This window comes from Pomacea canaliculata, linkage group LG9 (genome assembly GCF_003073045.1).
Source record: "Pomacea canaliculata isolate SZHN2017 linkage group LG9, ASM307304v1, whole genome shotgun sequence".
NCBI lineage: Eukaryota > Metazoa > Mollusca > Gastropoda > Architaenioglossa > Ampullariidae > Pomacea > Pomacea canaliculata.
Genome location: NC_037598.1, coordinates 16,809,994 through 16,822,570, shown reverse-complemented (window position 1 = coordinate 16,822,570; position 12,577 = coordinate 16,809,994). Strand labels below are relative to the sequence as shown.

Genomic DNA, 12,577 nt, shown 5'->3' with positions numbered 1-12,577 from the left:
AAAATTTTGTAAACAGACAAGTGGTCGTCAAGAGGATCTAGTCCTGGTCACTCAACAGGCCACACACCAGTTGCAATGCTGGACTGATCTGACCTGGATGCAGATGGGCTTCTAGGAGCCATGAAATCAAGCCTTGCCTTCGATAGGCCCACCTGCTTCTTCAACACCAAGTTCTTTTGTCAGACAACTCCATGGTAGTGTCTTACCTGTCAGACAACTGAGCCCATCTCTCTGTCTTTGAGTGTGGAAATTTCTTCTCCAGGGAGCATAGAATTCAATTCAAAGTCTGCCACATTCCTGGCTGCTTGAAGGTCCTGGCCAATGCAAAGGGCTCTCCAATGGGATAGTCTTGGGTTCCCTCAGTTTTTCAGCAGACCTGTCTGACCTTTTTTCTGACAACATCGACCTGTTTGCAACTTGGTGAAATGCAAAGTTGCCCAATTTTGTATCTCCAGTGATAGATCCTCAAGCGTGGGCAGTTGATATCCTCTCCCCTCCCTAGGATAGGATGTTGGCACATGCCTTCCCTCCAAAGATCCTTCTGCCTCAATTCTGACTAAGTTCCAGGACACGACGGTCAAGCTGCTTCTCATCGCTCCTGTGAAGTAGGAAAACGCCAGGATATCAGATCTTGGCCTTCATAGTACGTTAGATTCTTCCTCCCCTTCCTTGGCAGACTTGGCCCTCATAGTGCCTTAAACTCTTCCTACCCTTCCTTGGTTGCTCAAGCAACACATTCTTCCATTTTTTCACTAAGCACTAGATAAGCTGAACCTTCACATCTAGTTATTGTCAAAGCAGACACTGCCAGAAAGAAATTTTCTAGTGAGATGTTGAAAGTATCTCAACCACTTGCAAGCCCTTCATAAGTGTGCTTGAGGGCAAATGGTAAGTTTTCTCCAGCTAGAGACATGCCTATCGTCTGTCCTAGGAAGATATAACTACTCCTATTCTGCAAGACTTCTTTCTGTGGCAGTTCCATGAAAAGAAACTTTTTCACATCATCATAAAAGGCTTCAAAGGAATGCTGTCATCTATTTTCCAACAACTGGACCTTTGGGATGTCAGTTTGCAATGTGACATTTCAGACTTGCTGGCTAATCTCTCTCAAGAACGGCCTGCCATTTGTTCCCTCTTTTGCACAGGGATCTGACATTCTTAAACACTCCGAGACCTATGAGTTTCTGTCACTGACACAATCACAGAAAAAGCAGTTTTCCTGTTAGCCCTAGCCCTGCTGCAAAATATTGTACAGTTGAAATATTACAGAGAAACAAAAAAGCTGAAAGAATCACTATTTTTTATGAGGATTAATTGCTGTTTGCATAACAAAACTTACTTTAGAGTAAAAATGCTCCTTAGATTTGGATGGACAGCTGTCATCTGTAAGAAAACTATGATGGTTAGAATCTATTTATAAATCTATATATCTATATATAAACAAGTTTTCTCCAATATCAAATGACATGACTCTTAGGAGTTAGTATGCCATAACTGCTCTTCTGTCATGTGAATTATCTCCCCTGTTAAGAGTGTTGCCACCCATGACCACTGGCTGTGCTTTCTAACCGTAGGAATTAAGACCCCAGCCACCATATAGCTGCAAGTCTTTTTATATGGATGATAGAGAAACTAGGCATTTCACACAAAGCACTTGGCATTTCACACTGCTACTCACATTGCTCACCTGTTCTGCATGGACTGGCTTTTACAAGGCCTCTTCTCTTTGTTCTGCTTTACATATGCAAGCCTCTGGATTTGTGATAAGCTTTGGGTCAAGCCAAATCACAGGAAAATTAATGTTTATTATGTATTTAATGCACTAATTGTCATCAAGGCCAGGTGAAATGGCAGGAAGGTTCAAAGGACACAGGTTTAGAGAAACAAACTGTAATAGGGCTGCAATGGGGCTACTGTCACAGGATCTTCCTCCAGAAGTCAAATATTTCTTTCACAATCAAGAAAGATTCCACCCCTCAGAAAGCTATTCTGAGACACTTCTTCTGATTATCCATAGGCCCCTGCTTTGTCTTCTTCCTCTCAAGTCTGCTCCTAGTGACAGGTAAAGCATCTCCAGTCATCAGATGTTAAGTGGAGAACTGCTTCATGCAAACCTCTCATTTCCAACATGGCAGGCACCCCATAGTGAGTATCCCATACTAGAGGTGGATTTTAGGATGCCTTGCCTCCTTCCAGACATCGTAGAAGTGCTTGGTGATTGGAAAGCAAAAAAATTGCTCTGATGCTTACAAACAATGGGCATGAACAGCTGGTAAATTTAGCCTAGGAGTAACAAATGCCAGTAAAGATCCATCTCAGTCTATCTGGACAGCCTGCCTCTTTCATCAGCATCATCAGCTCTAGCAGCGCAGATCAGTGCCCCCTTCTGCTTTACAAATAGCTGTTGAACTTTGAGAAGAATTCTAATTATTATTATCGCTTAATCTCCAGCCATTACAGGATCCCATTCATCTGAGGATGCTGTGCCTGACTATATAAAAGTCAATAAAATTTTCCTAGAGGCCAGGCTCTTACAATGCAAAAGGGAGTAAAAGCCTTGAAAAGCACTTCAAGCATGGTAACTCCTTATTGTCATGTCTTGAAGAATGAGAATTTTCTTAAAACACGTTACAGTTACATCAACAATTAATACCCTAAAAATGACCTCAGTCTCTAGATCATTTTCTCAGCAATCAAATAGGTCAAATTAAACAAATGCTCAAAATAGAAATAAAAGGCTACTTTCTCTGCATTCTTTCTTAGCATTCTGTTTCTCAATAAATTATTTTGGCAACAGATATGACTTCTTTAGTAAAACAACTGTTTAGAAAAAAACAAAATAAAAATTTGAACATTTTATTGAACAATATTTATTGGTCTAACCTGTTGAACAGACTACTGTGTGGAACCAGAAAGTAGGCAGATCTGGTGACACTGCAATGAAGTTAACTACAACTACACATCACCTTATACCCCAAAAACAGAATTTTTTCTAACATAAAGCACAAAACAGAAGCCAGAATGCCCTGTTTCTTATTAAATCTTCTTGGTCCTATTTGCCCCCAGTGGAGCATAGGGACTGCAACCACACCCACCATCGGACCCGGTCCTGGGCGTCCCTTTCCAGTTGGGATCATGTCATGCCACCTGTCTCCACCTCTCTGTGAACTGATCTCCGGAGTTTCTTATTAAATAGACTAGAAAACCTACCCTTTAGAAAGAAACTGACTACTTGCTTGATTTGGGGGTAAAAACTTGGTTATCGGAGGATGACAGCAAGACACCTCCAATACACGGTGTTGTAAGGTCAAGATGGTGTCGAGATGCTCTTGGCAGGACTTCACCTGTAGTTAGGTTTCTAAGAACAGGTGTAGGTATGCGACCCTCCACCTCAATATCATCTTCAGCTTTTCTTGTTACTTCATTCATCCTACAAAGAAAAACAGAATCTAGTATTCTGTAAATAGTGATACTTGATTTATCCATTAAGATCATACTGACTTCCTGATAATAAAAACCATCACAAATTGCCCAAGCATAGATTATGATTTACTAAAAATGGCAAATCAGTTCATTACTATCAGTACAACTGACTGCACACTCTTAATCAGAATATTAAAAGCTGCTGATTATTCAACACTGCCAATACATTACTGAAATAACAATGGGACTTTGTCTTAAAAGACTGCATCATTTTAATCCACACAGTAGCAATTAAAGTTTGATCAATGCAAAGACCATACCTAAGTTGAAGATCATTTTGAGGTCCTGTCTTATGCTTTTTCTGTTGATCTTCCTCACCCAGCATGCCATCAGGAACCATGTCAGCTGCTGTCTCCATGTTTTCGACATCCTTTGCCACATTTTCCTCCCATGCAGCCTTTGAAACTTTACCATCAACTGCTAAATACAAACTGTAAATTATTTTTCTCTTATCTAATCTACAGTGCATTTGTAAAATAAAATACCTTAGCTTTCTAGATGAGCCATTAGCTACTAGTCTACTACTGCATGAAAATTCAAGAAATAAATTCCATGCTCAGTAAAGTAGGGCTGCATGCATGTCTGTGTAGCAGATTTATGATGCAATTTCAAATGGCATCTAGAAGATTTGATTCAGATAATTATTTTTTTTGTTAAAAGAAGTGTGTGTCAGCACACCATCTATGCTAAAACATGAAAAGGGTAAATGTGTCATTATGTGGTAAATCATATCTATATAGGACACCCACTCACATACTCCAAATGATCTGTAACAGCCTGAGATTATGTTAAACTCTTTAAGCAGTGTTTTCATTAACTGGTCCTTCCCAGTCTGAACATGCTGCAGGAAGCCAAAGGCTCATTATTATTAAGAACAGGTCAAACACAGGCATGATATTGATTGGTGACATTGACAATGGATGCAGCTTCCATGTGCATATGACTTGGTACTAGCTACCTTTCTTCTTACTCTTGTGAGAAAATAGAACAGCAGTGAAAAGCAGAAGCATGAATGGGGCTTTCCACAAACTCATTCAGGTGCTTTCATTACATAGGGTTTTTTTCTTTTTTAGCTGCTTCTCCTACTTCATATTACTATTTACACATGTAATATTTGCTTGTTACTTTACACTGATATCCTTTAACATAAGTGTTCTGTACTGATAAACAACTATTCTGTACTTACTAAACAACTACTGCTCTCACTAAACAACTATTCTGTCACCCTTTTAACACCTGGAAAGTCCCACTGTGGCTCCAGTACTGCTGTTACTATTATTTATTTAAAATACTTCCTTCATCTCTCAGCAAAGAAACTCAGCCAATCAGCTGCAGAGCACATCTGGAGAACTTTTTTGCACCTTGGTCTTAATTTGTGACCTATGTTTGAATTGGAGTCTGAAGAAGGCTTCTCTCAAGTCAGAGATAAAACTGAGATCAGCAATGATCAGATTATACAGCTTTCCAGTTCAGCTGAACACAGATAGCTGAGAAACACATTTTCTCTGTGGATAAGCAATGAACTCGGAACTGTAAAAAAAAAATTAAGACAGAGAAGAAATATTTGATCGTGTCTGCAAGGAGTTGTATGAAATTATCACCTTTCTGTGTCTGTTTGTTTCTTCCTTCCTCCTCAAGTGGCAGCTTGGATTTGCTTTTTATGACACTGGTAGATAGAGAATCAGCAACAACAGCTCTTGATACACAATAAAGGAATCCAGGAACCAAAAGAAAGGAGAAGAGACAAGAAAGAGGACAGCCAGGAGATAAGAATGTAGAGCCAGAGCAAAATGGGAGCTAGGAGAAATAGGTGAAGAGACATGAAAGAGATGAGAGCCAAGAGAAGAGAGCCAGGCAGTAAGAGAGGCAAAGTGCCAAGATGCAAGACAGGAGAGACACAAAAGAGGAGATAAGACAAAAGAAATGAGAAGACCCAAACTGTAGTTAATGACCCACACATTCACTGACTTATTTAATATACTTCACATTATGCTTTAGTCATGTTCTTCAAAAATCTTCAACATTAACATCATAATATACAAAATAATTCCAGGTAACCCTTGTTCTGGAAAACCCTACATCAATACATGCACATATTGAAATGAAAATTGCTCAAGTGTATGAACATCTGCATTTTGGTTAAAAAAAGGAAGGAAATGTCTGTATGCAAGAAAATGAATTAACCTGCTGCTTGCTTCATTCAAATCCATATCTTATTCAACAAATATAAACATGCATCAGATGACTTACTTGTTTGGTAACAATTTGAGTGCAGCAGGCCCTGGCTCAAGGGCAAGCGCATCCAGTGATACAACAGAGTCATTATTGAGTGTTTTCCTAGAGCCTGTTTGTTGGGCAAGTAGCTGGGCCAAATGCTCCCGTGAGAAATGAGTGCCCTAGAAGAAATATCCAGCATAAAATGCTTTGTGAATGGTCCCTTCCTTCCCATTTTATGTCCTAACATTCATATGTCCCCCTTTTTTTAATAAATAGGTTTTCTGCAGTTAACAAATTTTTCTTTTAACTTCCATTCCACTTATTGTGTGTCCTTTTCTTTGGCCCACTACTAATTTAATATCTGAATTGGAGACCATTTAATGAGTGCTCTTATTTGAACGACCAGGGCCAGGTGCTTTCTTTATGCCATCTCTGCTTTCTGAATACCATCTCGGCTTTCTTCATACAACTCCTACTAAATGAATTGATAGCATGAATGTATGAAAGACTTTTTTTATTTTTAAATATACTTCATTGCCTGATTTCTCTTTTTATAATTTCTTCAGCTTTCCACTAACAGAAATTGTTCAAAACGCTGCTGTCCCTCTAGTTCTCAGGGTGCATAAGACCCTCATGCTTTGCTTACTTTACTGGCTATGAATTATTGACCATATCACTGACAAACTTTGATAGAAATGTCTTCACTGTCCTTCTGCCTCACCATCTAGACTCCCTCCTGCACATTGTTCAGCATCTGACTTCCCTGCATCATACTCTGCTTTGCTGGCCAGAAAGCCTTTATTTGCTTACAACACTCTTCCCACGCAGCTCCACCAGGATGTCTCTTTACAAAAGGCAACTGAAGACTCACTTCCATTAAATGACTTTCAACCTTCCAATTACCTTGACCTATTTTATGAGATCGGAGTGCTCTACAAATTGCCTAAATCATAACTTTCAATTTAATTTTGCAATTTAGAATAAATATTCGCCATAAAATTCATTCAAGCCATCCCAAAAGATTTGTTGTGCAAAGAAATGAAACACAATGAAGTTAATTTTTTGCCTGTCTTTTGCCACTCCATAGTGTGTTTTCCCTGACATGCAGTGACTACACTGACTCTATTCTGATAGTTTATACAAGAAGCTTATGAAGGGAAAAACTACATTTACCATCAATTTATTTATAGTTCTACTAAAGTACTCTCCCTTCCCTTGACCATTAATTAGCAACATGAAGGTCAGTTTCAAGGAGTAGGCCGAGCAAAATTTATTTCTAATGATTTGGCTATAAAGTTCACAATAAAGCTCATTCAAGGTACTTTCTCCCCTTCACACCAAGAAACATGACCATGAACAGAAAAAGGTCAACACCACAGACATGAAAGGGCATGTGTTTACACTGAAGACCTCAGCCAATAGAAGAGGTGAGCATATGTTAATTAGGTATACTGTGACTTCCTGAAGATGATGATAAGACTCTGTCCATGGTGCAGCATGAACACTGCCTCTCTACCATCCTAGATTTCTTGTGCTGAGATGTTATTTCCTGGTTATTTCCCTCGCTTTCTTGATTTTTGTGATTTAATTACTGCTTCTACTTCTTTTATGAAGGAAGGAAATGTTCTGAAACTTCTGGGTCTCCTGTGGTTTCCTGATTGTACAACAATGACCACTATTATTCAGTCCAACAGTTCAAGATGTCATGTTCTTCCAGGAGATAGTTGCCTTATTTGTCTAAGTGGTAGGCACTCGCCCTTGTTTATGAAGCTTTTCACTGGTTGATATTCTTTTTTAGTGTTATTGTTACCTGTAAGTCTTCCACTATTTTGTGATTCTTTAATCACTTGAGGCTGATTGTGAGCTGTGTTTTGGCTTCTCATCTTACTTAAATGGAGGTGAAGGTCATCTTCAATATTTTGTGGTCCCTTCCAATGTCTTCTTTTGGGAACTTTCATGATTTGTCAATGCATTCATTCAATTGGAAGTGTTTCATTACTGTGATACAGTTGCTTCTTCTGAAGGGTAAGTCATTCCATTATCTGGACTGTCAAAGTGCTGTAGCAGACCTAAAAACTTTTTCTTATCATCTGTCTTCTTTCCAACACAGTCTATTCAAACAATAATGAAAATCATATCAACTAGTAACATATGGACTGCAAAAGGAAAATAAAATGTACACCTCCATGCACTGCTTTCAGAATAAGCTAACATTCTAAGCTCATGTGGTAGTTTTTAAAGAAAAATAATAGGATTTGTATAGCGAATTTCCCCACACAGAGACAAGCTTGATATGCTCCAGAAGAAACCATGGGCAGTGGAGAAAGAGGTCTTGTGATGTAGGCGTCACAATCAAGTACAAACAAGCACAACACACATATATCAACATACAATCATTTTCTCATTTGTTAAAATCATACATACTATGATCTTTCGTTAAGCAGACTACAAGCTTACCTGTGCTCGGCGTTTGTATTCCTGGGCACGTTGTCTCAACTCCAGTACCTCAGCAAACCAGGTGGACACTGGAACTTTCCCTTCCTCTTCTGCTTTCTGTTCTGCGACCTGGTTTACTTGGGTCTGGATACAAATTTTAATTCTTGTACAGGATCAACCTTAGCCCATGCCTGTTTCTGGCACTACAGCTTCTCTGATTCACTATATTAGCAAGACTTTGGAAACACACTGCTACAGACCATGTCTGCCTGTTTACTCTCGTATGTTTTATATCATATGACCACCCCTTAGGTGCATAGGTGAAAAATGGCGAGCTCACATTATGAAATGCCAAAATTCAAATGGTGTCAACAAGTACAGGGATGTAAATGATATACTGCATCATAAAGGGATTAAACGTGTTGTAGGTAAGAGTGTTTTCTGCATGGTAGTATCGTCAGTGTGATCAGCTTATTTACATTTTCAAGAAGAATATTTGTGAAAACCAAGTTCATTAAGTGAAATTAACTGTTTCATCTTTATTCTGTTAGAGTCAAAGTACAGCTGTTCAAGACTTCAGCTGAAGCATGCTATGTTTGCCTTATATCATGAATTGATAATCTAAGCAGACTGTTCCAATATTAAAAGACATCACTAAGCTCAAAAGACATCTCATAGAGGGACTGTTTTTATTTTCATCACCATTTATCTAGTAAGCATGCAAGTAATTTTAAGTATGCATGAGCTGAGATCATTTGAGGTTTGTGCAAGATCTGTATGCTGCAAGAGAACATCAGGATGCAGTTGATATGTATTACAAATAAGAAGAAAGCAGTTCTCTTGTCAAACCTTTTGCTGGAAGAAATGAGGAGGATGTGCTCCTTTCCAAGCTCCCTGATCATAACTGTAACTTGTTGGCGCTTTGTAGTTTGCCCTGTATTCTGTAATGATTTGTCTGCATGAAACAGACACACATTAATACCATGGAATCAACAGCACAATAATGTATAGTATAAGAATGCCAGCATCAAGGAAATAAAGCAAACCTCATGAGGCTTGAAGTATGCTCTGACTGGCTAAGCACTCTTCTGATGAATATCCTTGGTCCTAATGTGTATGGTGTCTGTAAGCCCAACAGAAGCACTGTTTGTAGGTGGTGTATGAGTGTGTGTGTAGCACTCTTCGGTAAACCATGAAATGTCTTGTGATTTAGTATCCCTTGTCTAGAGAGGCTGCTAAACCAATATAAGTTAAAAGGGATGAAAGAATTCACACAGAAAGATCCTCCAGAGGATAATAATATCAGCATCAGTAATTAAAGCCTGAGGACAGGTTCAGGAGGGTCTGAAAGGCTGGCCACTCTGACACAGTGTTCCCCCACCCTCCACTAAAATATTGCCAAACTCCAAGGTAATTATTAGAAAATTATCACTGCCACAGAAATAATCATGAACAGTCCAAATAAAAATCAAGCAATGCTGTGAGACTGATGACCAACAAGTTGATGGCTGAACAGTGCTGCCATATGGCAAGCAAAATGTATGAGCCATCAATAGGCAAAAATCCCAGCAACTCTCCCTGGTACTACTCACAATTCCACAGATGCACACTGAAGTCCCCAAAAATGATGAGAGGAGAAAGCTAGGTCAGAAGACCCTCCAGATCTTGTTGGGAGATCCAAGCAGAAGGTGGAGCATAGACACAGCAGATAGTGATAGTCCTGCCCAGAGTGGAAGCAAAGACCAAGAGTAAACTGACCTGGTGAAAATCCATCTGAGAATCCTAACATAAAATCTGAAAGCCTTTCAAGGAAAAAGAGGTCGAAGGTAGAAGAAGAGTTTCCCACAAAGCGAGGAGAGCAGGAAAGAAATGCACTGAGACAGTGGGGTTATTTGAAGTTTCCTAAGATTCCTTGATAAGTTCACCGAAGGACACCTGACACGATTACCTGTTAGAAGATTAAGACTAAGAGAAGGTATGTGATGACAGGATGGAAAAGTCAAAAAGAAACTTCACTCATTCAGGTATATCTCCTGCTTGCCATGGGAGACAAAAGGATTGAAAGTTCATACAGATGCTGAAGAAACCATAGCAAGACCAGATGTGTGGTCTGGGGTTGCAGTGACACTGACAATCATGATGCAACATGAGATTTCACATGTGGCTGCTTCTTCTTTCACTTTGGGCAGTCTTTTAACAAACATGCGTGTGAGCAGTTTGTACAGTGAGTATTTGAGGCACAATCCTCTGCAGCATGGCTACTTGTGCAACAGTGACAGATTCAGGTATTTCAGGAAGAAAGAAAAGAGGGTTTATTGGGAAAATCCTACCACCGTTAATAATATTATTAATATGTTTATTTATATAGTGCTTTTCCCCACCATTAAATGTGGGCTCAAAGAGCTTTACTACAAAGAAAAACACACAAATATAATAATAAGGGATGCTGGTCTCAAAAGCAATCACTGAAAAATAGCCGAATTCTAGTAGTAAGATCATCGTGTTAGTGTCACAATCACTGAGAAATAGCCAGATTCTGTTCAAGAATTTCTGGACTGAAATGTTGAAGGCAACCATCAGCATGCTGGGGTAGTCATAGACTGTTCACAAGCGCTGGCCTCCTACGACTGTGGAGAGAGAGTTGTGGAGGCCAGTGAGACACACCTGTCCGCTAGCTGATATTAAAACATGACTAGCCTTCACAATCCTATGTATGACACCTTTGCTATGCCATGCAAGTATTCCAGAGCATGGAGTACACCCCGCAGCTTCACTCTGAAATGTCATGGCACCCTGAGGTGCTAACTCTGACCTGATGTCTGCCTGGGACACCCCAGTAAAGTCAGAGCAATCAATAACTCCTCTCAAGGAGAAGGAGGATCAATACATGGTAACTTAAGGGTCTGTCTACCTTACCATTACATCTGTGCAAGACTTCAGAGACTTCTGTGTTCTGTATTAGACCAGAAACTGTCCAGTTGAGAGATGCTTTGTGGACAAAAAAACCCTGAGATATTTCTAAATCCTCTACATGTATCAGTAGCAAATGAGCTAATTCATTTAATATTGATACCAATTTTGTGTGCTCACCAGATTGTATGGTAAAACACGATAGTTTTTGTATTAATTTAAACAAAAGAAACACATGAAGGCTAAATTATAAACACATCTTACCGTGTGGCATGACAATGAAATTCATGATTTACAATAATCACTCGTGGAAATATGAGAACCTACCTAAGCTTTCCATAGTCAATGGGTGGTTTACTTTTCTTGACATTATCTTCAGTTTCTCTGAGTTGGCTGAGATCTTTAGGTGATGTCGCCAAACTGGATCCAGCAGTTTGCAAATTATCTGAATTAAAAAAAAAAATCAGTTTCTTTAAAAAAAAAAAAAAGAAAAGACTGCAATGCTCTAATACCTTGACACCGTATTCTCAAATCCATTAATTTTCATTTAGAGTTTGCTATTTTTGTTTGCTTCACTCACAATGGCCCATTATTTTGGAATTATCTATCCTGGGAAGCTTATGAAGCCTGCATCATTCTTGTTATTAACTTTATCCATAAAAATATATCCCAGTATTCCTGAGTGGTTGATTTGTCTCGTATATGTATGGACGCATGTGTATGGTAGCGTGTGCACATGCAAGCATGTCTGTAGAAATGGCTAAGTCTATTAGGTTTGCTGCATTTGTATTACTACAGATATTCAATTGGCATTATGTTACATTATGCAACAGCAGATTTTTTACAGCTTATTCAGTCATGTAATTTCAACTTTTTTTCCTTTCAGTCAAGTCCTGGCTCAAGTAACAATCACCATCAGACTGATGAAGACTTTGTCAATACTGTACTATTATTATATCACAGTCAAGGATGTTCCATTTGTCAACAACTCCAGCTACTTGTTTTTATGCCTCTGCATCATCCAAGGCTGATTACTGATGTTGCTGTCAAGCTAGTTGTCTACCTTCTTCTCTCATGCCTGTACTACTGCAACAACCTCTCTGCTGGCCTCCTTATTGCCATACTCCACTACCCTTTAACATGCTGAGAATGCCACCTGTATGGAGATCCGTGTGCATGAGACCAATCATGTCATTCTTCTGCTTCACTTACTTTCTTAAATTGTTTCCATGGGATCAACACCCTTTAAGTTTTATATATAATCTCACTGGCTGCTTATCAACAGCTGTATCAATTAAACATGCACTGCCTTTGCTGTAAATGTATTTATCATTGAGCTCCTGATTACCTTTCTTCTTGCCTCACCATCGAAATTCCATCCCAGCTTCATACTATGGATACTCTATTTGTACCTGTACTCTATTTGTGTAAATTTCTGCTTTGACACAGTCGCTGGTGTTAACCATGACTTTGCTCTTGTCAAAGCTCGTCTCCGTTTCATGTGCACTGGCATGGTCTGTAAGATGCTAAG

General features: G+C 39.2%; 1 protein-coding gene across 5 annotated transcripts in view; it reads right to left on the bottom strand.

Annotated features, from left to right (window-relative positions):
- The window catches only part of LOC112571989 (nuclear protein MDM1-like), a 28,494-nt gene that overhangs the window by 4,106 nt on the left and 11,811 nt on the right, over positions 1 to 12,577 (bottom strand). For 4 of the 5 annotated variants that reach the window (XM_025251454.1, XM_025251453.1, XM_025251451.1 and 1 more), the window contains 8 exons: positions 11,374 to 11,491; positions 8,986 to 9,091; positions 8,158 to 8,280; positions 5,734 to 5,879; positions 5,085 to 5,149; positions 3,744 to 3,903; positions 3,237 to 3,430; positions 1,340 to 1,383 (listed from right to left, as the gene is read on the bottom strand). In XM_025251454.1, coding sequence (XP_025107239.1) covers positions 1,340 to 1,383; positions 3,237 to 3,430; positions 3,744 to 3,903; positions 5,085 to 5,149; positions 5,734 to 5,879; positions 8,158 to 8,280; positions 8,986 to 9,091; positions 11,374 to 11,491 — 956 coding nt within the window. The remainder of the gene's footprint in view (positions 1 to 1,339; positions 1,384 to 3,236; positions 3,431 to 3,743; positions 3,904 to 5,084; positions 5,150 to 5,733; positions 5,880 to 8,157; positions 8,281 to 8,985; positions 9,092 to 11,373; positions 11,492 to 12,577) is intronic. The other variant, XM_025251452.1, reaches the window with a different exon arrangement.